General features: G+C 42.8%; 1 protein-coding gene across 4 annotated transcripts in view; it reads right to left on the reverse strand.

Moving 5' to 3' along the window:
- FAM149A (family with sequence similarity 149 member A) overlaps positions 1-24,934 on the reverse strand; it is a 36,808-nt gene extending 11,874 nt beyond the window's left edge. For 2 of the 4 annotated variants that reach the window (XR_008528526.1, XM_054566144.1), the window contains exons 1-7: positions 24,282-24,934; positions 5,834-5,944; positions 5,396-5,534; positions 3,074-3,216; positions 1,627-1,752; positions 787-957; positions 26-216 (exon numbers count right to left, since the gene is read on the reverse strand). Coding sequence is in view for 3 of the 4 variants with exons in the window: in XM_054566144.1 (XP_054422119.1) it covers positions 26-216; positions 787-957; positions 1,627-1,752; positions 3,074-3,216; positions 5,396-5,534; positions 5,834-5,944; positions 24,282-24,907 (1,507 nt within the window). In the remaining variant the exon portion in view is untranslated. Of the gene's footprint in view, positions 1-25; positions 217-786; positions 958-1,626; positions 1,753-3,073; positions 3,217-3,295; positions 3,599-5,395; positions 5,535-5,833; positions 5,945-10,314; positions 10,679-24,281 lie in introns of those variants that run through there. The other 2 variants (XM_054566145.1, XM_054566146.1) reach the window with 2 other exon arrangements.
- Between the last annotated feature and the right edge of the window lie 1,479 nt (positions 24,935-26,413).

Here is a 26,413-nt window from a genome sequence, read left to right on the forward strand (position 1 = left end):
GGCCAAGCACTACTGCAATAAGTACCTGTGAATGCAGTTTCCCAGTTTTTTCTAATCAGCTTCTCCAATATTTCTACCACGTTTGTCCACATGTGATCGAACACTTCTGCAGCCACGGCATCTTTGATGCACTCATGAGGAGACACGGGAGGAAGTCCGTGTTTACGCCACGTCCTGTAACGGTGAGCTGATTTTGATCCAATGCGTTCATCATCACTAAGGACGAAACCCATTCTAATTACTGAGACAATCAACAGCTGAAGGTAAATAATGCTAGCTAGCTATCTAATAGGCATGCATAGAGGTACACTATATATGTGTATGACACTCTTTTTTAAACACATTGTTAATTTTTAATGTACCAATTTTCAATCACAAAAGGCAAATTTTTATTATATAATACTTGTAGTTTATGTTTAAGGACCAAATGTGCATTTTTGCAGAGACTGGAGCATCTCCTTTGTCCTCTGGGCAGCCAGGTATAGGGGACCTGGAGCTCCCGGGCACCAGGCCCAATGAGAGCTTGTCCACGCCCACCGGCGTGCTAAACACAATTCCTACTTTCTATCTGCTCCACATGATCAAAAAGGAAGGGAGCCACTCCTCCAGCTTGAATGGTTCCTGCTAGGAGCATATTTTGAGAACACGTTACCCTCCAAAGAACATGAAATCTTTTGGATACATGAAATATACACAAAACACTAAAGGAACATGTAATCTAAATAAATACCAAATAAATTAATATTACTAAACTATTAAGTTAATGTCAAATAAAATTCTATTCACTCCTCTTTTCTGTCAAAAGCGAAATATTCTTCAATCTTTCCTTCCACATCATAGACCTCTTCTTGCAGGGAAGAACACGCCATTAGGTCGGCCACTCCCGTGTAGTCGGGACCGGGCATGGCCGGGGCTGCAAGTGCTGCTGGGAGTATTTGAGAGCCCGAGATGCACAACCTATGGGAAAAAGCAGATTCTCCATGAGAGCTTGTGGAACATCAAGAATACAATGTTTGTGTGATTATGGCAGGTCTTTATTCATACAGCACAGAGTCCCACATTTGAAAATCACTAAAAATTATGTTTAACAAAAGTCATATCCTTAAAAGCAACATTTTTAACACAGGTATCATTAAACTTTTTAAGGGCTTCTTGAAAGCCTAAATTGTCCTATGAGTTCGTATCCTCTTCGCTGTCATGAAAGGATGTCATGGCACTGTTCCAAATACATGTGGCTAGCCTAGAGGGATTTATCGAAATCAGTTGTGAGCAAAAGAATATTTCTTCTTTTTTTCAGAGCTTAATTTCTTCTGCTGCTATTGCCTTGGGGCTTAGGATCCATCAGTTTTGATTTTGCATCCAGCTCACCTTTCAGAGATTCTTTGGGACAAAACTTGAAAAGTTAACTCCCTTGATATCTGCACTACACACACACACACACGTCGTCAGCATCATCCCCAATTTAGAATCAGAAGCATCTTGTGAAAATAATGCTCCATACCTGCCCTACATTGAAATCTAAACTTCCAAAGTGGTAGAGCAGAGGCTCATGGCTAAGAGAGACATGAAAAAGTACAACTAAATGCAATTAAAAATACTTTTGGAAAGCAGTTTGTAGGAACTTACTGCCTGATGTTGCTGTTCCATTCACGGGTGCCTGAGAAGGACTCGTGGACCGTGGAATGAGGCTCGCTGCCCTGGAAGTGGCGGACCCCTTCATCAGTTGGCAGGACGATCTGTCTTCCTAATACTCTGCAAGGTTTAGGGAAAAAAAACTCTATATACTAATATTTTTAATTGGAAAAGGAAAAAAGTTTTGCAATTTTAAGTAAAATGAAATACCATTTTGAAGGACCATGTACGAAACAATTAGGTACATGCTGGTACATGAGAAACATCATATGACATCACAGAAAAGCTTTGAAGGAGAGGCCAGACTGACATTTCTTGCTACTGATGGACAGGCTTGAGGCTGGGTTCCCCAGTTCTCTAAGCCACTGATTTCATTTGTGGGACTGTGTATGCAAGACAAAATACTAATAGTCACCTTGTGGGACCAATGAGTGGCTTGGAGATAATATCTATCATATCCTTACCTTTAGGGCAATGACTTTCAAACTTTTTCGTCTCGTGGCACACATAAACTAATTACTTAAAATCTGTGGCACACCAAAAAATATACTGTTTTTGACTGATCTGACAAAAAAATAAGTATAATTTTGAATCCGTCACGGAGGATGGTTACTGTTGTGTGGGTTGTTGTCATTTTTTTATTTGACAGTCTAAGGGAAAATAGGTCCTTGACCCTAACAAAATAGTCAGGTACTGCATGTTTTAAAAATTCTTGAGAGTAAATAGCCAGGTGCTGCATGCTTTAACATTTCTTGAGGGTACATAGGTCAGTGCCCTTATATAAGTAGTCAGGTACTACATGTTTTAAAAATTCTTGTGACAATACCTGACTATTCCATCAGGGACATTAACTTCTTTTCCCTTAGATATATATAGATATATATATATATAACAGCAACTTCTGATAACTTGTATGGATTTTTCCCCTAAGTACTTTGGCTGAGTAATTGAAGGAAGAAAAGCTTCCCTTTATGTCCAATCTATATTCTCCATCTTTGATAGAAAAACAACAAATGGTCCCTCTTCCATAAGGAACCTTGGTGCCATGGTAAAGTTCGTCTGTCCAATCCGTCTGCAAATAATTACTCTGACCCTTCCCCACCCCCGCCCTGTGCCCTGCTCCCAGCACTGAGGACACGCGCATGTGACTCACGCATCAGTGAATGCGAAGGCAAAGGGTAACTTCTGCCACTCACTCTCCTTACGCATGCCATGCCTTTCTGGGGATGAGCTGAATGTGCTTCTCACCAATTAAAATGCACTGGAGTGTTGGGATGTCTCCCTGTTTCCTATGACACTCTTGCAAAGGATGCGATCTCTCAGCAGAGGGCATGTGTTGTGGGTACACGTTTCAGTCAAAATGCACTCATCATGTTAGGCCAGTCCGGAGAGAGGAGTGCCGAAACCCGCCCTGGGGAGCTCCTGTGACTGGCCTCCCTACCTCAGGTGGACAGACCGTCGTGCCCACTCAGCGCATTCGGCCACGAGGTTCTGGGTCTGAGGGCTCTCGTTCCCTTCAAATAACATTTCCTCGACCTCCCAGAACAACTTCTGTACTTTCTGTGCGCTGGTTTTGTCAAACTCCTAAAACAGAAATAAATGCACACTTAGTTACAAGACTAGAAGTTCTAGAAATATTGGCCGCGTAATCAGTGCTGCTTACATATTTAAAGCACCCATCATAGAGGAGGAAGTACGACGTGACAAAAAAAGTGGACTCTGTGGTCAGACACACCGCTGCTGCAGCTTTTACTCTTCCGATAAATTACATCTCACTCTGAGCCTCGGTTTCTTTGTTAAGTAGAGATCATTTTCACCACGTGGGTTATAAGACCTATTAGGTTTTACATAGATATAGGTATACATATTGACACATATTTTGATAAAAGATACTTAGACATACACACACCTATGTACCTGTACGCACTCAAATATCTGTATATATACACACAGATACACGTCCGTCATAGAGTTGGGTGTGATGCACCTAAGCACCTCTGCAAAATACAAACTATTTTTTTAATCTGATTTTACCACTGAAAAGGAAAATTACTTTTATAGAAGGGCCATTAGTATGCTTTTGATCAATGAAAGAAAAACCATCCTGGAGTGTGGTTCTTAGGGCGAGGCCAGAGTAGCCATCTCTCCTGCCTGACCTAAGGAGGCTCTTGGGCTGTGGTTGCCGTGATGTGAGAAAACCTGTTGGCCTTTCTGCATGTTCTTGGTGACTGGGAAGCAACAACAGTCCAGCAGCGCTCAGAACCAATGAAGACATGAACACTGCCGCAGCTGGGAGAGAGCTAACACCGAACCGGCAGCCTCCCACGCGAAAGCCCTGACTTTATTTTCTTCCGGGGATGTGTGAGCCTGGAATCTAATCCAGAACTCAGAGCCACAAAGTGCGTATTTAGTCTTTAGTCTGACCCACCTGATCCAAATGGTATATTCAGGTTGATTTGCATAGAATACTATTCAGTATTTTCTGTGTTACTTCTTCCCTCCAATTGATAATAAACTAGATTCCCAGGTGGCAGGGAGCTGAATTCTCTTTTAAAAATGCAAATAAGGAGAAAATCAATAATAATAATAATATATGCCTCTTAGGAGGGTCCTGGGTGGCTGGGGCCTGGAAGAGGGCTTTCTTCCCATTTTCTCTCTTTTGCATTTGGTTACTTTTGCCAATGTTACCCATCAAAAAGTAAATGACACTGTTTCAAAGCAACGGTTGGCTCTGGAATGATGATGCCTTCTGTAAAGGAAAGTAATACGAATCTCTCTGATAATGACATGAAAACGTGTACTCAAGGAAACTTAGAATTTGGACAGTATGAAGCAGTGATTCTCAGCCTTCTTCCCACCTGCATCCCCGTGGGGCAAAGGGCGTGAGTGAGGTGGCAGGGAGTGGGTGTGAGGCAGAGGCTGCTTATCAGAAGTGAGAGCCACATCTTCTGTGAAGAAGCCCTGAGTGCTTCCGCGCTGGCTCGCCTCCCGGGCCCTCTCCCACATTTCGGGAATCCCCGCTGCCACCTCTAACACTGAAGGAGGAAGAGGAGCCAGTGGAGAACTGCTTTTAAAGACGGCAAAGAAAAACAGAACACAAGCAAAGGGCAGAGCGTAGAACATCCAGTGCGCTCTAGTAGAGGCTCTTCCCAGCCACGAGGGCTTCACCGAAGGCCGGGCCCCGGGATCCTCAGGGACCCTGTGGGGCCTAGGGCGCCAGGGGACTGGCCGCGCTATCGACAAGAGTGCCCGGCTGCGGACGGAAAGCTCGCCCAGCTGCAAAGCCCCCTCGCGAAAAGAACAAAAATGGGGTTAAAGTTAACAGTTTCCACAAGCTTTAGAAGGTGTGAGTAAAACATCCTACTTAGAAATTCTCTAATCATGGTGATATTTTAGTTTTTACTTCTCCCCAATTTTTCTCTAATTTGAGTTCCTAAGGTCAGCACCTGTCCTGAATTTCCAGCCATAGATTTCATGCAAGAAATCATATATAATACACTGACGGGGAGGGAGAAGGAGGAAAGACAAAACTACCAACAGCTAAGACTCTGAGTTATGAGAATCTGAGTGATTTTTATTTTTCCTTTTGTTTTCTGTATTTTTAAGTTTTTACGTGTGACATGGAAATGCTTTTATATGTATGGCTATGTATGTGCGTAATAGGTAACGCATGTAAAATTGGTACAAAGATTTTTTCAAAAACTAAAAAGCACTTCATTATACATGGCGATCATGTGATTATCCAAAGTATTCAGAGACATACGTCATCTCTCCAAGAGTAAACGGAGCTCCTTTCGGTAGACAAGCCAGTGGTCGAACTCTGTGTCCCGGACGCAGACCAGGAGCTGGGGGCCTCTGTGGGCACAGGGCTTCCGTTGGATGAAAATGAGGATGCGGACTCACTGCCAGAACAAACGTAGGGAACATAAATGACCTTTCCTGGGAAGAGGCTAGTCTGGAAAGTGGCTGCACTTCTCTGAGGTACTTCCTTTTTCTTTCTTTAAATATATGTGAATTTCACAGCACACTGAATTTTAAAATAGTTATGCAATATAACATTTCACTACTTTTAGTTTTCTCTGAAAATAAAGCTGCCTTTATGCTTTTAGAAATTCATGCCCATCACCAGTTTTGTTTCCCACATTCATTATGGCTGTGTTTTGGTTTCGCAATCCGAAGTGTTTCACCAACTAATTCTTACCAGGTATATTTATCAACGGCCTTCTGCACATTTCTTGTAAAATGTGTAGGTAAAGGATCTCTGTTTTTCACAGCAAAATTGTGTTTTCCAGACCCTTTGGACAGTCCTCTTCTGAAAAATAAAATAAAATATTAAAAGTATCTCTAATGTAATGACATAATTTTATTCATTAAGGCTTTTAAAATTCCCTTTTGTGTAAAGTTGCCCCTTCCCTCCTGCCCTGTCCCCCTAAAATTGCACATGTGCATACACACACTGCGTGCCCTCAAGAAACTGAGGCCCAGGACCTTATTAGTTTTAGTTTCTTAGAATGAAGTTTGCCATTAACCTACATGCAACTTAATTTAAACTGGGTGAAAACCAACAACTTTCTGTGACTTAGCCAGACTGGTAAAAGTTTCCCAAAGCTCTGGACAAACACAGCCTCACTTCAGTGCAGGACGGCAAGTAACCGTGAGCTGGACTGCAGGTTCCGCCTGTCCTCTGGACAGGTGTCCTGGTGCTCTGTTCAGTGATTTCATCTAGCTCCAAAGTATATGTCAAATATTCTTGACTCACTAAACACTTACATTGGAAACCTTAACAAAAGAAATCTCTAAATTTTAAATGAGGTCTTAAACCAGGCTGGCGTAGCACAGTTAGTGTTAATCATTAACTCTCAATGAATCTCCTCAAACGTTTACTGCATTCAAGTCAAAATACCTTCCTAATGTTTAACAGTAAACAAAGTCTATTTTTATAGACATACTTTCTCAAACAAATAAGTTATAGTTTATATTAATTTAAGATACAAGTGATTTGGAGAGAAAGTCAACTTTCATTATTTCTTTTTTTAAAAGATTTTATTTATTTATTTTTAGAGAGAGGGGAAAGTTGAAGAGAAACAGATGGAGAGAAACATCAATGTGTGGCTGCCTCTCATGTGCCCTCTACTGGGGACCTGGCACACAACCAAGGCAGGTGCCCTGTGTAGGAACAGAACTGGTAACCCTTTGGTTTGCAGGACGGCACTCAATCCACCGAGCCACACCAGCCAGGGCCAACTTTCACTATTTCTAAGAGGGACATCACTCTAGCATTCATGAAAATAAAGCTTTGCTTTTGCTTTCAATTACAATGGTTCCTAATTTTCAACACTTGTATTTCTGAATGTAAATGGAGTTTTAAGAAATACTAATAAATAAATAAATTCTGCCTTTCGTTATTTACTTATAGGTACTCCTCAACAAAGGGAATTTCAAAAACAAATTTAGTACTATAAATTTGCTAAACAGAGGTTAGCAAGAACCTCTGCCTTCCAAACACATCTTGTATAAAAGAGAACAGAATTACGACCTTTTCTTCTTATTGCTGTATGTCTTAAGTACAACCAAGCAATTCTGAGGACAAAGGTGTTAAAGAATGGGTACCAGAGAAAAGAATATAGGACAAGCTTTCACGCTAATAAGCTGCATTACCTTGCACCCTCTTCAGGTGGTTTAAAACCATCAATTATTTACCATTCGCACATGACACAGTATCTCTTCAGATAAACATCAAAATATGTAAGACATAAAAGAGGCAATCCATAAAATTGTATCAGACAGATCACTTTGAACATTAAGAAATATATACTGGTAAATGAGGTAACTGGCCATTGTTGCAAAATAATATTAAACCTCAGGGTGGTGAACCAAGTAAAACATGTTCCTTGATACGATCTCTGTAACAACAGCGATGGACTCGAATCTTGCTCTGCCACTGATGGGGCTGTGCGCTTTGAGCAAGTAATTTCTCCTCTTGTGGACTCAGCATCTATTATGTCTGTAAAACAGTGACAACACTGTGAACTGTTTTGTACAGTTGTTGTGAGACTGAAGTTAGATAAAGTGTGTGAAGTGCCTACCAAATCAGTGCTACATATTATGTGCTGGCTACACCAGGCTGATCCTTCTCACTGCTATTATTGTCAGCAAGTGCTACCCTATGAAAACCCTGCTCTTGTTAACTTGCACCTCCCACGGCATTTCTGACTATACACCTCTCTTTCTTTTTTTAAATTTTCTTTATATTCATTTTTAATCTTTCAATTGCAGTTGACATTCAATATTATATAGGTTTTGGGTGTACAGCAGAAGGGTTAGACATTTCTGTATCTTATGAAGTGATCCTGAAGCGGCCCCCCTGATAAGTCTGGAACCCCCCCAGCACCATGCATAACTGTTACAATACTGTTGGCTATATTCCTTATGCTGTATTTCATATCCCATGACTATTTGTACTTCTTAATCTCTTCACCTTTTTCATCCAACCACCCAGCCCACCTCCCCTCTGGCAACCATCAGTTTGTTCTTTGCAATCGTGAGTCTATTTCTGTTTTGTTTGTTCATTTATTTTGCTCTTTAGATTCCACATATAAGTGAAATCATATGGTATTTGACTTTCTCTGTCTGACTTATTTCACTTAGCACAATACCCTCTAGGACCACCAATGTTGTCGTAAATGGTAAGATATCACTCTTTTGACGGCTGAGTAATATTCCATTGTATTTATGTACCACAGCTCCCTTATCTACTCATCTACTGTGGGCATTTAGGTTGCTTACAGCTCTTTCAATATTTAGCTTTTTATTGTGATAATCTTGACACTTTATTAAATAGTTTTCCTTATCTGTAGCACCTAAATCAATGCCTGTCACATAGAGATGTTCTGTTTGTTGAAAGAACCAATAGGCAGAGGTTAAATTAGTAGCTCTAAAGAAGATGTTTTTAATCCATAATTACTCTGAATGTTCATGCTTAATTGAAAAGATTACCTGGCAACTAGACCCAAAAATAGTCTCCAAATTCAAGACATTTCTGGGGAATCTTTTCTCCTTCATAAAAAAAGAAAATTCAGTTCTTACAGCAGCTGATATCTCCGAATAGCTAGTTTCTCTCTTCACATTGCACCATCTCCTGCCGAGATGAGCGCTCCTACTCACTGCAAAGTGTTGTGAGGACAGGAGTCTCCAAGATGCAGGGGTGCTGGGGTGGGGCAGGCGGGGAGACCCCTATAAAATTGGTGCCTTGAAACCACACCTCCTTCTACATCGTGTCTCCAACTTTTCCTCCTCTGCTCTTCCCTGCTTCGTCAAAGTCTCTGGGCCTCCGTGGAACGTCCTGAACTTCAGAGCTCAGTGTAATGACATACATATTCGGCCAGAGAACTCAGAAGAGTTCTGAAGAGGAACATTCGCCTGCCCGAGGTCACAAAGACCCCAGTGACGGAGCTGGCCCCAGGACTCAGGCCGGCTAACCTGCGTGTCTTCCCAGGAGTCAGAAGTTACTGACATTGTGAATTAAAGACAGGATCTCTAAAAATGTACCTTTTCTTTTAATTTTATGTCTTGCTTTGATTCTTTGGCTTCTCTTGTCTTCCAGCCATGCACTGTATTGTTATTTCATGCAAACCATTGAACGTCTTGAATTCCCTGTAAACTATTGACTCTTACGTAAGCCATACACTCTAAGAAAGTGTACACAACTTTCATGATATGACCTACAAAAAAAGGAACAAACTTGAAAGTGGTGAAATGTTCAAGCTCTTATTACATACTACATAGACATATAACAATTATGTACTAGATCCTTATACCTTTGAGATAATAAAATTCAGCTTAGTGCGTACATTTAAGGCTACCCATTTGGGCTTAGCTGGTGTGGTTCAGTGGGTTAACTGCTGTATTGAGAACCAAAGGGTCCCCAGTTCAATTCCCAGTGTAAGGCACATGCCTGGGTTGCAGTGCCCCAACATGGGGCACACAAAATGCAACAACACATTGATGTTTCACTCTCTCTCTCCCTCTCTCCACTTCTCTAAAAATAAGTACATAAAATCTTTTTTTAAAAAATAAAGCCATTCATTTGGAGACAGGACCTAGCTTATTGTATTCATTTGTTGGTGCATCAAAGTTAAGGCTGAGTCCCATCTCCAGGAGTCACTCCTGTCTAGTGGTCAAGGAAACGACCATCCACTTTTACTTTGAAAAAGCTGCCTCTTAATAGCCCACAGCCTCTGCCTGTAGAAATTCAAGTACTCAACAGTAATCATAACTTTCAATTTTGTATTTCTGCTTAAAAGGGTTGTCTGAAACGAGTGCTGTATTCTGAATGAGCTGAAAGGAATGATGCTTTTCCAGACAAACTGGCTACCACGAAGCAACCCCTTCGAGAAAACATTCACGCTGCCCTGTCTTAACTCAAGAACATCCTATAAGTAACCTAGGCTCTCTGGACTGACAAAGAAGTCATCTCAGTTGTCACAGATGCTCCTCTGAATGACTGAGCAACTTCACTTGGGGAGGGCCCGGTGATGGCAGCACGAGACATTTCATGAATGGATGCAAGGACACAGACCAGATGGATTCCAGCTTTGCAGGCAGCCGGGGGGGGAAAAGCACAGGGCATAAAAATGTGATAAGACAGAGTTCATCCACTTCCCTTCCCAGATCAGGACTTACCCAATCACAATCAGCCCCAGGCCTGCGCTCGCGTCCCCAGGGTCGGGCTCCGCGTCTCCAGGCCTGCACGCCCCAGGGCGCGGACACGCCGCGCGGGCGCCCTGCAGGCGGCGGGCGACCGCGCGCCCCCGCGCCCCCGGGGCCTCGGCTCCTCGCCCGCCCAGCGCTGCGCCCCTGGCCCGGCTAAGGCCGCACGGGTCGCCGAGTCGCGTCCGGGAACCGCGAGCTTCTAGCGGCGCGACGCGGGGGCGTTCCCGGCCGGGTCTGCGCGGCCCATGGGCGAGGGTTGCTCTCCTCCCCAAATCCTGAGGCCCCGCAGATTCCTGTGCGACGAAGCGACGCCTCCGTCCCCTGCGCGCGCGCCCTTCCCTCCTCCTGCCCTGGTCACGGCGCCCTCCGCGGAGGTCGGGCTGGGCCAGGCAGTGTGCCCCCGGCGCCTGGTCTTCCACAGCCTTGCCGGGCTCCCAGCCCCCACCTGCTGTCTTCCTCCCCTTTGCCCACTCCCTGCTCTCACAGGCCCCAGACCTCCGGAAAAGCACACGGTTCCCCCCTCCTGCTGCCGGAGGCCAAATTTCATAATCCAGTGATTTTAGCTTTGCCTGAAAGCATCCGCCCCACTGCCCTCTCTGAGCCTCCAGTGAGCACGGGTCTGGCCTTCCCACTCCTTCCCCCGGCTGTCTGGCGGGGAGGGTCTGTCCAGACAGGTGTTTGCTGCTCTTAATTCTTTTACATAGAATTCCTGAGACCTGGTACGTGCAAAAGATGCTATTCTGATTACCAAGAACTCTAGGTCTAATTATGCACCAAAGATTTGTTTTCTTTCAAATCTCATCTCTCCATCTTCAAATAAATGCTTTATCTGCTGTTGTCCAACAACTTGCCCATAAACCAGAGAGCAGTGTGCCTGGGTTTTGGTTTAATATGTGCTTGTTTCAATCTTGAGTCATAAAATTACAGCAGGGCCATAGCCACTGGGCTCTGCATTGTGAGAGAGCAGGATCACCAGGCCACCATTTTTATAACTCCAGGAAATGGCAGTGAGTTGGCTGAGGGGAAGCAGACTTTTAAAGCAGGATGTAAAAGGGTGGACACTACCGATGGCATGCCTTTCCCCCATTACAAGATTTTTAATAGTTACAACTAATCAGGGGGATGCTGGTGCACTTTGCCGCCTGCCCTACTAGCTGCTCTGTTCTCCTTTGAGATCTGAGTCCCCCTAAGTCTGAACAGCTACAAGGAAGTGCGCCTTTCCCCCCTGCTCAGGACCCTGCACTGACAGAAGCAAGCCTGCCTGTTCCACTTAGTAGTGAAAAATCCTGTTTCTTTATTTTGAACCTCTTTTAAGGGACAACGCTAAGATAAGAAGAAACCAGAAAGAACAAATCTTTCTTGCACTATGGATACTGGATCCTCACCATGTTTACAAATAATCAGTAAGCAATTAATACATATGTGTACACATGTAGGGTGCGGGGGTATATCAGGAAAACTGATGGTGTCTGAAGTCAATGCATATCTGCTAATACTATTTGTATGTAAAGGGACATGTGATAAGGAAACAAAGAAAGAAAAGAAGAACATTGTCATCCAAACATACGGTAGCTGTTTTATACATCTGCTATTTTATTTTGTTCAATTGTTTAACACCCATACTTGGTAGGTACTATTATCCAGTTTTACTGATAAAAATACTGAAGGCAGAGGCCTTAAACAACATGTTCAAGGTCATTCAACTCAGATGTGGTGCGCGCGCGCGCGCGTGTGTGTGTGTGTGTGTGTTCCAGGTATCTATTACTACATAACAAACCACCCCAAACTTAGTGGGTTGAAACAACTGTCATTTTGTTATGCTCACAATCCACAGAACTCAGTAAGACTTCTCTGGGGGATTCTCCTGCTCCATAGGGCATTGACTGGGATTACTCAATGGTATTCAACTGGCCACTGGGCTGGTCTGGAGGGTCCAGTAACACTTCACTCACCACCGATCTATCACTTTGGGGGTCGGTGGGGAAATGGCTGGAAGGCCAGAGGCAGCTGGGCCCTTCTCCCATGTAGTCTCAAGACCTCTCCAAGTAGTCTCCCCAGTGGGGCAGTCATACTTCCTACTGAGGAGCTCAGGGCTCCAAGAATCCAAAGCAGAAGTGTCAACTCTATTAAAGGCAGAGTGTCACTTCCATTGTACTCCATTGTCAAAAACAGTTACGGATTCAAAGAGTTGGCAAATAGAACCCAGCTCTCAGTAGGAAGACTACCAAAGAATTTGCAGACATGTTTAGTCTGCCCTAATCCACCTAAAGTTTCATCATCTCAATCATGTTCAAGTGAGAATACAGAGTCTCTTCCTTGGGGCACTTCCTCTTGACCTGAAGACCTATAAGCCAAAGGGACAAGCCAGCAGCATCCCACAAGCCAAACAAGCAATGACACAGAGACAGGATAACCACAGTGGACATTCAGGGACAGAGCAGTCACCAGTCCATGGCTATTTGAAATACAAACAGGCTCAAGCTGCCTTGGTTAGGATCCACGTTTGCTCTTGGGCTTCTTCTGTGCTCTTAGCTTTGCCTTCTGGGTCCTTGCTTCCACCTTCTGAGTCAAACTCATGAGTATGATGTGGTCTGGGTTTGCGACTGAGGATGGTGTCAGCCTGCTGCCTTCCAGAGAAGGTCAGGAGGGGAGGATTGAAAGTCTGGGTCCTTCGGGGCCAAGCTGGTAGTGCCTCCACCACTCCACCAGCATCATTCTCTTCTACGTGGTTTGTGCTTTGTCTTTGAATTTTATCAGAGTTCACTCCATTAGTCATAAGCCACACTGATCTTCCTTCAGAAATGTATTTTATTTATTCCAATGGTTCTGAAATTATTATCATCTCAATACGTAAACAATATTAAAACTTATTGAGGTATTTTAAATTACTGCAGATTTTTAGACTTACCAAGTCCACAATTATGTAAGCTAATTCCTTAAAATGCATCTATTTTTATCTATCTATCTATAAATACATATCCCTACATATAAATCTATAAATAGGGAAAGAGATGTTGATGTAGTTGTAGATATAGATAAAGATGATATAGATATTGATTCTAGGTCTCTGGAGGAACCTGACTAATACACTGGAATGAAATAATAGATTTAGTTAATAATAAAGGAAGCAACTTTTCTGTAAATTTAAAACTTCCTAAAATAAAAAATCTATATAAAAATGCATTAAATTCCTCTACACATTTAAATATATTTTACCAGTTACTACTTTCCAAAAAGACCAATAAAACACATCATATTTTATTATTTTAATGTGACTAGTATAATAATCTTAGAAAGTGCTAGGCAAACTATGAGGTTCACAGATTATATAAAATTATATAAAATTATAGAATTAATACATTATTTAACATAAAAATGAAAAAATATTACCTATGGGTTAAAATTTATAAGGATCTTGTTGTTAACTGATCACAAGAAATTTTAACAGATCTTATGAATAATAACAGAAATTTGCTTTATATGAATTTTTTCTGAGGACAGCTTATGTAAAGCAAAATACAACTATATGCTTGTCTCACTTTGGATTAACAATTTTAATGCATTACTGCGAGAAAGCCACTAAATGTTACTCTTTCCCATCTTTTGCTGCTCTAAAAACCATGCCAAATGGATTTTAATATATGGGTTTTGTGGGAGGTTTTTTGCAAAGTTTAGGATTTAGTGAACATTCACTCCCGTGCAGATGTAGAATCCTGTTTAGATCAGAAGTCACTTCTGTAGCAACATCCAGCACGCGGAGCCAACAGGAAATTTCCTGAGGCTCCCATGCACCGGGAGTGAGCGCTTTTCACTATGGCAGGCAGATCGGTCCTGGCCTACAGCCCTTATTTCTAAACCTCACAGCCTGAAAGGTGGCTATTTTTTTTTTTTTGTACAGAAAAGCAATATTAAGTAAATTACCAAAAGTAAGCAGTTTTCTCTAGATCTGTTCAGTCTGACTTTAAAAGTTTACCCTTTTGAAGATTTCATCTCAGATCTAATTTGCAGATTTCTGTTCAAGTTCCTGTTTTATAAGATATTCAATGAACATCTATTACAGATAGAGCAAATATGTTCTATAACAATATTAACAATAATTTCTTTAATACTTGCCACATCCCAGGCTGTTTTGAACACTTGATATGTATGTTAGTGCATTTAAGCTTCACAATAATTCTTTGAAGGGGGAATACTGTTAGTGCCATTCTGTGGATGAGTAAACTGAGGCATAAGCAAGTTGATCATGTGGCAGGGCCACATTGTAACTTAGGTCGTTCATGGCAAAGCTAACACCACACTTCTGTGCAGGGCACTCCCCTTGAGAGCCCCCTGCAAATAATACCGAGAAGCTAAAGTTCTCTCTGTTTAACAAAGAATGAAAAATAGTTTTAAAATTTAGAGGAAAACTCTATCCAAAAAGAGATAGCAGGAGAAAAAAATCACTAGACCTATAGTCCTAAGGAATCTTCAAAATGAGTGCTGAAGTCTATCAAGGACAATAATTATTAGGTGAGATCATATGAAGTTGCCTACAGTATACTGTTTTGAACAAGAGAAGCAGAAATTATGTTTCTATATTATACATGGGAGAATTAGGTTCAATAACATTCATAAATATTTTTTCTTACTTTTAAGCACTTACTGTACAATATACTGAAAGAACAAACAGTCCAAAAACTGGTTTATAAATATTTTTATTTTATTTTATTAAATTGTTGACGCTATTACAGATATCCCCCATTTGCCACCCTGCCCATTCCCTGCCTCCTCTCTGACCATCCCCACACTGTTGTCTGTGCCTGCAGTTCAGGGCTGCCTGGTCTGTGGCTAATCCCTTCATCTTCTTTCAATCCGTCCCCTCCAGCCCCTCCCCTCTGACAACGGTCAGTCTGTTTCATGTGTCGATGCCTCTGTTTCTATTTTGCTTATAAGTTTCTTTTGTTCATTAGATTCCACATATACGTGAGATCATATGGCATGTGTCTCTTTCTGACTGGCTTGTTTCACTTAACGTAATAATCTCCAAGTCCATCCACGCTGTCACAAAAGGTAAGACTTCCTTCTTTTACATGGCCCCCTAGTAATGCAAATGTAAATGTACCACAGCTTTTTTATCCAGTCATCTACCGATGGGCACTTAAACAGTTTCCAGATCTTCACTATTGTCAATAATGCTGCTATGAACATAGGGATGCATATATTCTTCCTGATTGGTGTTTTGGGATTCTTAGGATATATTCCCAGCAGTGAGACTGCTGGGTCAAAAGGCAGTTCCATTTTTAATTTTCTGAGGAAACTCCATAATGTTTTTATAAAGAATTCATCAGGCTTTCAAAGTGAAAACATCCCCCTGAATATATTTTTGAAGAGTTCAGTTTCCCAAACTGCAACATCAACATAGTCAAATTCCCTTCCGAAGTGTTTTTAACATTTGATTTCAATTATTCTTTTAATTAGTAGAGCATAAAATGAAGACTTTGTAGTAATAGTTAGATCACTATTATGTGTTTCAGTTTCACATTATGGGCTAAAAAGTTTACTAGGTCTGCTATTATAAAAGCTACACCAGCTTTGTTTTTATTAAAATTTGCATCCAAACATTTATATTCAACATTTGTGTTCTTACATTTAAACTGTCTTTGATAAACAATATAAAGTTGTTGTTTACAGCTTCCATTCAGAAGGGATTAAATCTACCTCTACAGGAGACTGGGCTGGGGAATCTAGCCATCCAAATCACCCTAATCCAATCAAGAATTGAGAAGATTTAAATCTGGGGTTTGGTCTGATAGGCTGGTCTTTTTCGATCTCTTCCTAACTCCTGGGTGGTTGCTGTTTATTGTCTGGCTTTTCTAGTTAGTCAGGTGGTGGCTGATCTCAAGCTATCGAGTCTGCCACTGATGGAAATAGAACTAAGGAAAGTTTTGTAGTGAAATATTGCATAATGTGTGTTATAAACCATCATTCACCTCCCAAGAAAATCTTTAGTAAAATACATATCCCCTTGCCCCCCAATCATTTTAAGCCAAGTGTAATTCACTAATACTTTCTGGAGAAAATAGGCTTTCATCCTGTTTCATGGTCAGTCAGCCTGAGACAAAAACAGGTTTCCAACAAAGATAGGTAATGCATTAGAAGTGTATATGGAATACACATGTGCACACACATGAGATGCTCAAGTCAAAGTGTTTTATAATTTTAGCGAACTAGCTCAGAACACAAATTGTAAAAATAGAACTTATGCTGTAAAAATAGAACTTACGTTCAGCTACTGTCACTACTTTGCATAAAAATGAGGTTTCATAACAAAAGCAAAGTGATAGTAACTTACATATTTGCTATTACATAATCCTTTGACATCTCATTGTAAGGAACTGCAGTTAGTGATTAATTTAAAAGTTGTCATTTTAGTGAATCTTTAAAACAGATATCTCATTAGATTTTCTTAGATCATCAAAATCATATCATTTATGTTAAAAATCAACATGCAAGAAAGATACAAATTGTTATATGTTATGTGGAAGAAGTATAGTCATTGAGTGAACTTAAAAATAAGGGCCTTGCAAGGATTACAGTTGTCAATATTTAATTATAAGGCATCTCTAGAAATGAAACATGCAATTAAGTGAAACATCTAATTAAGAAAATATTGATGTTTAAGTATGTTCTTTCCCCTTGCAAGGGCCATATCTAGTCTATTTTTTCTTTCACTTTCACGCATTACTGCCTTACTAGAATGAATAAAATATTTGATTTGCTCTTAAATATACACAAGATAATTTATTATTTGCATATATAATAAACCACAGTTTGCAAAACTAATGTTTTATTTTAAAGAAGCCATATGCCAAAAGGCATTTGTTATCTGTACTTCAAAATGAATAAAGCTAAGCTTTAATTTGGTCTTATCAGTATTAATAGGAATAGTATTCTGAAGAAGTTACTTTTAGGTTACTTATTAACATTATTTTTATTTTTCAAAATTTATATTTATTGGAAAGAGTATAATTTCTTAGAGTAGGTTTGTTACAGGAAAAATACCAACAACTACCTTAGAAGTAGATTTTAACTTTTATTACCATCTTAAACAATTTGTTAAAACCAAAAAACAAAAAAAAAACCTTGGTTACACATATTGTGGATGATATACATTGACTGCCTGGATTTTATTCTTATATTTTTCACAGATTAGCCATGTGAAATTAGACAAATTATTTCCTTTCTGAGCCCCAACCTTTTCATCTATGAGATGAAAATAACATTTTTACCTTGTATGTTTGTTTTGGGGAGTCATGACAACATCTGTAGTTGCATGCAGCCTGTTAACTAGTAGACATGGAAATACGAGCTCTTATTTTAAATGCTAAGCACCTCAGATTTGTGCAGTAATACATATTTGAGCAACACTCCAGTCGGTCAGTGAAACACAATTACAAAAATGTTAAGTCTAGTAAGTAGAACAATAGTCTGACTGAGGTAGGCTTTTTCTTGAAACTGTAACATCTGCTTCCTTTAAAATATACTTCATATGCTAAAGTTAAAGTTCCCTAGGAATTATTTCTATGCACTAATTTGATAATGAGCTTACTGATTTTTAGGGAGAAGGGCTCATTTTATGCAATGTAGACCCTTATTTCAACTGGATTATAAAGAGTCTTGCACATACATAAATGGCTTCTAATACTTCACAGTTTAATGTCAGGAATTTGCATTAAATGTTCTATTTTAAAATAAATCTTTATTTAATTTTCTAGGCATCTAGTGACATTTTCTGGAATAATATTATTAGTATTAAAAGTCTGATGTAAATTGTGAGCTCCTAGGGTGGGGTTCAGACTTATCCTTGTTACTAGCATTATAATAAATTTAAGAGGGCAATGACTCTAAGAAGAATATGTATGTATGTATGTATGTATGTATGTGTGTGTGTGTGTATAGGAAGGGAATATTTTATGTAGTTCAGCTTAGCCATAATAGTTTGTTTATTAAACAACAGTAGGAAAAGTCTTACTTCACTCCTTTCCTTGTCATTGTGAAAGACCATCAACTTTTTTAGCAAGTTCACAGTTTAGGCTGACCTAAAACGGGACCATGAGGGACCTGGGCTCTGATCCCCCTCCCAGGCAGAGCTCTGGCGAGGTGACAGGATCGCAGAGGGAGAAGGAAGGCTGTGCGGCCGGCGTGGGCTGGCCACCTTCGGGGAGTCCTGGGGCGGACAGGGGTGTTATGGGAGCAGCAGGCTGACCGCAGGGGTCTCCGGAGAACCGCAGAAGTAAGGGAGCGAGACCCCTCACTTGCAGGGCCTGTGGATAGTGCATGAGACCAGGGCTATAAAGAAGGAGGAGGAGGTGAAACTGTGGACATTTCAGGGGATCCAGTCCAGCAAGGACAGAGGTTATCAGAGAACAAGGGAGCCCCTTCCCACTCCTGAATGTCCTGGCCCCAGTGATGCCGGAGACTAAGACAAAGATGGGCAAATCCCCGCTAAGGGAGTTGGACTTTCTGCTGCCGTGGCGGAAGCTGATCTTCACTCTCATGATTCGTGGCCACGCTCTGCGATGTTTATCATCCCAACGCCATTATTTTTATCAGCTTCATCCGTAGGCCCCAGCGCCTACCATCTCTCTGCGTTTACACTTTCTTGTATGTTAATTTGATCCTTCTAAAGCTCAGCCCTCTTCATGCCACTTCCCTTCCTTAAAACATTTAGTAGCTTTTCAGGTTTTACTAAACAGAGTCTGGTACCCAAGGCTCTCCCCAGTTTCCTCTGAATTCCTTGTCAAGCGCTGTGCTCCTAAATAATTGAATCCCTTGCATGAGACGTGGTGTTGTCCCTTCATGCTTTTGCTTGCACAGTTGTAGTCCCCTGGAATGTGCTCCCAAACCAAAGTGCCTTTTTATCCCCAGCTGACACATTCTTTGCCACTCACGGCCTACCCCCTTTCTTTCCCTAATCTATGCACTTCTCTCTGAACTCCGCGTCCATGGCAATGTGCCCAAAGCTCTCCCGGCTCATCTGTCTTATTTTCCCTGCTCTTTGATGAGGAGATCCATTTCCAACTCTTCAGATTGCTCAAAAAGTCCAGCTCCCTCTGGATTTCAGACGGAATCGATATTTTATAAAGACGGGTTGACCATTAATGTTTGCAAAATAACATACTTATCTTTCTGGAGGTTCTAGCAGTAAACTGCACCTTGTATAGAGGATGCTGATTGTGGGTGATAAATAAAAATGTGTTTAGAATAATGAGAATGATAAACTAATAGTAGTAGCTATTTATTGTGGGGCTTATGTACCAGGCATTGTAGAGAGAAGTTTTTATGTAGTGTTTCTTTTAATGTTTACAGTATCTCTTTGAATGGGTATTATTATTAATTTTCATTTTATGGGTGAGAAAATAAGGCTTAAAGAAGTTAAGTAAGGTGCCCAAGGTGAATACTTAATTGGAATTTTATTTTTAGTATCCTCAGAAACATTTTAAAGTGGGATTGAATCAAAGTCAAGCTGACTTCAAGCCTAGGCTCTAAAAAACTGTAGTAATTTAAATTAGTGATTACAATTTTAGAACTAGAAAGGATTCAGATCTCATGTAATTGTAGCTATGAACATGGCACATATCAAATATTGTACATGTTAACTATTATGTTAGAGAAAATTCAAAATGTGTTCTTTAAATACACAGCAAAACATAGAACTATTACCTCAAATATAATTTTTGCAACCTTAACTATAATAATAAGGTAAAGAAGGTAGTTTGAAGGGTAACAAACTATTGCAAAAGACAGGAAGAACAAAATCGTTCCCCTGGGTGTGAACAAATGCTCGACATAGACAACCAAGTCAAGTTTATTACTCTTTTTAGTAATGGTCACTGACATAGAAGTAATGATGACTACAATAGGAAGCAATGGTCATAGGGCGATTGTCTCCTGAGCTCACCAGTCATCCCTGCGGAAACCCGAGGTTCAGCAGGAAGCTTCACTGACTTCGGGAAAACTCCAAGACAATGGTACAAAAAGGCCCAAGACAACAATTATTTTTAAAGAAAAATACTTAAACTGCCTCTGGATTTTCATGAGACTAGGGACCCGTGAAATGGGATTATATGAGGAAGAAAAGATTTTCATTCATTCATGTAATAAATGTTATTAAATGCCTTTTCTGGGAGTGTGTTGCCTTAAGTGCCACAGAACAGACAAAGAGTTTATAGTCTCAAATGCATATGAAATATGATATAAATCACAGGATTACCAGGTAGAAGCAGGCAAGAGCTACACAAAGGCGGCGTTGTGCATGATTTATGATGCTGCTGATGATGCTGCATTGTCTTTAAAAATTAAAAGTTCGATCCCGGGGAGGCAGGCACCATTCTTCCAGGTATTACACCGAAATCAGCGGCAATGCTAATTAAAGTAAGCTTCATCTACTGTGGGTGCAGGTAGCATGAGGAAAGACTATTGTGTCCTATCATTTGTTCTCCCAAATGATGCCATGCAGTATAGTCACATGATAAATGTAAATGAATTATCTTTTGTCATTCCTCTTCACCTGGAATGTATGCACATTCTCAAATTTCATTTCTGTGCCAGGAAGCATACAATAACCATTAAAACAAAAACATTTTAACAGCATTATTCTATGTGTTAGGCACTGAAAATATTATTTCAATTTATTTGTGGAACATCCCTGTGAGGCAAGTATTTTTATCATCTCCATTTTATCGTGGTGGGAATTCTGCAGTTTGGAACACTGAATAGCTTGCCCAGAAGCATAACCTAGCAAATGGTTTGAGATGGGAATCCAACCACTCTGATTCCTGGGTCCACAGGCACCGCGCCAAATTTAGGCTGCCCTGGTAAGGAATGAACTGAGAGACAAGGCCTTGCGTTCCCTCTCTTTCCAGACAAGTAAACAAACCCTGCAAGCTGTTAACTGCAGTATTTCCACACCTACGTGACTTTAACAATGGAACTCACTCAAAATAGCAATAATTGCATGCTAACAGCAATAAGTTACAAAAGATATAAGTAATATGTTCTGACCACACGAAGTTTATCATCTACCAACAGTTTTTAGAGCAATTTCTATCTACCGACCAACCTTACCTACTGTTAGAAATCCTTCTATTTCCAGAACGAACGGGGTTTTGCAACCTTTTACAAGATGCTGATTGTCTAGTTCAAACCGGAAGTGCAAACGGAGGTAGCAAACAGGGATGAACGAGACAGAAAAAACAGTGTCAAGCAGGTCCAAAGTTTAAATGCAACGCACAGGCAGGTGGCCGTGGAGGTGAAAGCGCGGGATCACGTTATCAGGGCGCGGGAGAGGGAGTAAAGAAGGGAACCCAGCACCTCCACCGCCGCCTCAGGTGTGGCAGCTCGCGGGCCCCGTGGAAAGAAGGGGCAGATCCTTTTCCAGGGCGCTCCTTCATCGAATCCATGGGTCGGAGATCAAAACCCGTGGGGCTAAAGAGCATCTTAGCAAAAAAAGAACAAAAGACTGAATCGAATGTTTGCATATGCCGCCCCCCAAATTAATTTCGCTGTTTTTAGTTTTAAAAAAGGCCAAGTACATCATAATCTGGTCAAACGTAAAACATCTGGGCTTTCTTCAAAACTGCATAAAATAGGAATGAGGGTTTTCTTTGGCAACTGAATGTGAGTAATATTTCTCAGGGAGTTGTTTACATTTGTTTACATGTATCCACATCCTCTTAACCTACTGTTTTTTTCTTCTTCTACTTTGTTTTTCATTTAAGTATAGTTAGTATACTATATTATATTAGTTACATTAGTTTCAGGTGTACTATTTAGTGATTTGACATTTTAAACCTTACAATGTGATCACTCCTCTAACTTCTAGTAATCGTCTGCCACCATGCAAACTTATCACAATATTGTTCACTATATTTCCTTTTCCTTTTTCTCCCCATCCCCCATCTCTCCCTCTGGTAGCCATTGCTTTGTTCTCTGGTTCTATGAGTCTGTTTTTGTTTTGTTTTGTCTGTTCACTTTTTTTCAGATGCCATGTATAAGTAAAACCATACAGTGTTTGTCTTTCTCGGACTTATTTCACTGAGCATAATACCCTCTAGGTTCATCCATAACCCTCATGTTTATATAGAACCACAGAACACCACAAACAGCCAAGGCAACCTTGAGACAAAAGAATAAAGTTGGAGGTGTCATGCTCCTACCCCTATTTTAACCACCTCCCCTCTCCACATCTCTGGGTTTTAGGCTGGCAGGTTAGGTGGTACTTATATAACTTAAATCCATTTGTTGAATGACATTTGTTTATTCAGTGTTATAAACAGCCACCCCAGAAACCCAAGAGGGGAAAAATATACTTCAAGCTACAAAAGGTTTGTAGCACTGAAGGAATAATCAACTTAATATTTTCTTCTTTAGTTAAATAGATGCATTTCCTAATGCAAAATAGTCTCTTCTGTCAGGCCAAATACAGTGTTATTTTAAAAGGTATCTATTAGAAATGTACAGACAATGCAAACATGGACTAAAATGCTCAAGATTGGAAACCGACACCAGTTTTTCCACCGGTCACACCCATGCATATCAGGGCCTGTTTGTAAAAAGCACCAAGGCTAGAGTTTAAGGCCAATGTGCAGATCTGTTTGCCATAAAACATTAATTGTATAAATGTTAAGGACCAGTAACCAGTAACAAAGATCTAATTCTTTACACGCCCGTATTCTAGCCACCTGTCCAAACACAACTGATTTTGCCTAAGGACAAGACACCAGTAGATTCATCTATATCACACTGCAATACTTCAAATGAAAATAAACATTCAACTGCTTATTTTAGCACTGAGATGAATGTCATGAGGTTTTTGTAAGACTAATTATTTAAATGGTGAACAGGTGAGAACCTGTCTTGGTGCAAACGTTCTCCAATTAATTTATTTCTGCGGGGGGCAGGGGCGGGGGGGGGGGGGGGGAAGGAGCCGCGCCTGGAGCTTCTGGGCTGGCAGGCCTGTCTCCTCTTCCTCTGCGAGGCTATAAGGCAGAAACCTGCGTTCAGGAAACCTCCGTCCTGGCCGGTCTTTAACCATTTCACTGTTCTTTTGTAAGACTCAGAAGACTGAACACGTTTGTACCGACTTACCGGCTCATTAAAAAATAAATAAAATTCACCTTAATTCTAAAATGCACCCTTTATAAGAAGAATGTTTTCAATGCTGCTCACGGCGGTGAAAGGATGCGTGTGTGTGCGTGTGTGGAGGGAAATGTCCTCCAACAGTAAAAAAACATGGTCAGGGTTTCTGGAACGTGCACCTCCGGGCACCTCGCAGTAATTCCGTGGTGGACATCAGAACTGTCCTGAACGTTATCGATGCTAGTGGTGCCAGCTGATGTTATACACGCGTTACAAGTGCCATTGGTGCCAGATGACATTAGGCATGTGTACAGTAACTAGCTGTCGCTCAAAGAAAATCCCGACCACTGAGGATAAGATTTGGGCTGAAAAGCAGGGAGGCACCTTTCCTAAAGTCGCACCTTTCCTAAAGCCACGAGCACACTCAGCCTCCCTCCGTCTCTGCCACATTCTGCGTCTGAGAAAGGGGCCCGCCGGCTCCTTTCCAGGTGGTGGAGAAAACCAGACTATCAAACAAGCCGTCAGGGCTCAGCCAGACGGGAAACAAAATTCTCGCCTTCAAGCCCCGCTTCCTCTCCACTCCTGCCCCGCTGGTGAAGAGCAGAGGATTACGCGCGGAGAAGGTGAGCGAAAGCCTGTGACAGCGTGTTTTTGTACAGAACAGAAAGGCGCGACAGGAAGAGCCAGGACGGGGACAGGGAGGGCGCTCAGGGACTCGCCAACAGCGCGGCGCTCTCAAGGGCGCCTGGCCAGGCGGGGTTGCAGGCAGAGGGCAGCGGTCTCGGGGCAAGTCGGGCCTGGGCCCCGCGGCTACTCACGCGTCTCCGCCCTCCTCCGAGTCGCTGTCCGACGCCCACTCCTCGCCAATGTCCGGCAGGGTGAAGAACAGGGTCTTGGGGCCAGGCCCGGGGGGCATCCAAGCGCTGGGACCTCGGTCGTCCGGGCCAGGCTGGCGGGAGGTCCGGGGGCTCGAGGCTGCACTGCTGCTGCCAGTGGCGCCCCCGATCGACGGCAGCGCGGCCCACACCCCGCCAGGCGGGCAGGGCGGCGGCCTCGGCACCGCCGCCAGGTGAGCCGGGGAGCCTGCTGCGCTGCCGCCCCCGCCGGAGGCGGCCACGGCCAGGGCCTGGACTTGGGTTGCTCTGGGGCTACTAGGCAGCGAGAAGGGGGTCCCTACTGCTTCTGTCCCGCGGCTCGCGACCGAGACCCTGGGGTAGGAGGCGGTGAGCCGAGGATGGAGCGAGGCGGGCGCCCCCCGTGAGGTGGACGGCGAGTCGGGCGCCAGGGCGGGGAGGAGGGTCAGGGTGGGGACCGCCGACCCGGCGGTGGCAGCGCCTTCCCAGTGGCCGGAGGGGGCGACCTGCGAGGGCAGCCCCGGGGGCGCCGTCGAGGTCTTGAAGATTTTGGCAAAGAGAGACCCAAAGTCCAACACAGCGACCTTCATGTCCCAGCCTTGAAAATGCTGTCCCCGCTGCTGCTTCAACCTCAAGACCACGGGGAGCCGGGCTCCGGGGCTCCATCCACGGCCGCTCGCAGGGAGCCGGGGGACGCGGCCCCGGGCGGCGGCGGGGGTCCTGCGGACCCGAGGGCTTCAGGCGCGCGCCGCACACGGAGGGACGTCTCCGGGCTCTCAGCCACGCAGCTCTGGAACCAGGCCTCCCCGACGCCCAGGGGGCCCGCTCGACGCTGAGGCTGGGGGACTGGGGGGCGGCGGGGCGAGGGGGCGGCAGCCACCTTGTGCGCAGAGCGGTCCGTCAGCCCTGGTCCTGCGAGACCTCGGAGAGCCACACTACTGCCAGCGTCACCGCGGGCTGAGGGTGGGGACTGGGGCCCCCGCCGCAGGCGGAGGTACCCACAGCGGGCCCCCAGGACGCGCAGGCGGTTGCTAAGCTAAACAAAAACCCTGCTTAGCGCACTGCTAATTGGGCCCCGGATTGCAGCTTGGGGCTGTGTCTACAGCAGTTACCCTGGCTCCCCTCCTTGATCCGTGCCTTAAAGGAACACTGTCCAATTTCTCCGTCGCCCTTAGAGCTCTGAGCCGAGGGCGAGGAGCTTGAAGGGAGCCTTGGGAAAGACAATCCTGCTTCCAGAACCTGGACCCTAACTAGTCCGACAAGACCAAATGGGCCAGGGTCAGGGTTGGTTCACACACACGCAAACACACACACACACACACACACACGCACACGCACACGCACACGCACACCCCCCCCCCGCCCCCGCATATTCAGGCGAGGGGACTTGAAACAGCAGTGCCCTCTCCCCCCACTTCAGGGCCGTGTTCAAAATGTGTCACTGAAGATGACAGCTTCAGTTTAGGGAGAACAACAGGAAGAACTTGGAAATAAGATTGAGCCCTGATAGCTAACTAGTAAAATCCACGCACAGTGCATGTGTTTAAACACCTATCAGAATGGACCAAGATGCTTGGTAGCTGAAGTGTTTGAGAACTCAAACTATAATCAGACTGATTAGATAGATACAAACTCAAAAGGCAGATAGGAAAGGTAAGAGTTTCTTAGTAAGTGGAATATATTTTATTTTGCTAAATCTAAAGAATTATAGTGAAAGATAGAGTGTATGAGTGTGATGATCCACAGGAGTGTGCGGTCAATTCTGAGCAAGAGTGAAAAACATGGTATTGGCTGGGCTTATCCATGAATGTTTAGGAGACCTATTTTCTGATTTGGGGCAGGGAAGGGAAACGAGTAAGTCCGGTAGTGAATAAATTAACATCATTCAGGAGTACATTAGGCTTTTGGCAAGCTATCCAACTGGATTCTGAGCTACTGCAAATTTCCACTGGTAACACCAAGTTTTGTATTTCCTTGTGGAGAGCTAACCAATCCTCTGCCCATGACACCCACATTCTGTCAGGATCCTTTTTCTGAATCCAAGTGAATAAACCATGTACTGGGCACTTTTCTACTTCAAGACAGCGCTGAGCACT

The sequence above is a fragment of the Pteronotus mesoamericanus genome, unplaced genomic scaffold, assembly GCF_021234165.1.
Source record: "Pteronotus mesoamericanus isolate MK-2021 breed Mesoamerican mustached bat unplaced genomic scaffold, CSHL_Meso_final contig_169, whole genome shotgun sequence".
In the NCBI taxonomy this organism is placed as follows: domain Eukaryota; kingdom Metazoa; phylum Chordata; class Mammalia; order Chiroptera; family Mormoopidae; genus Pteronotus; species Pteronotus mesoamericanus.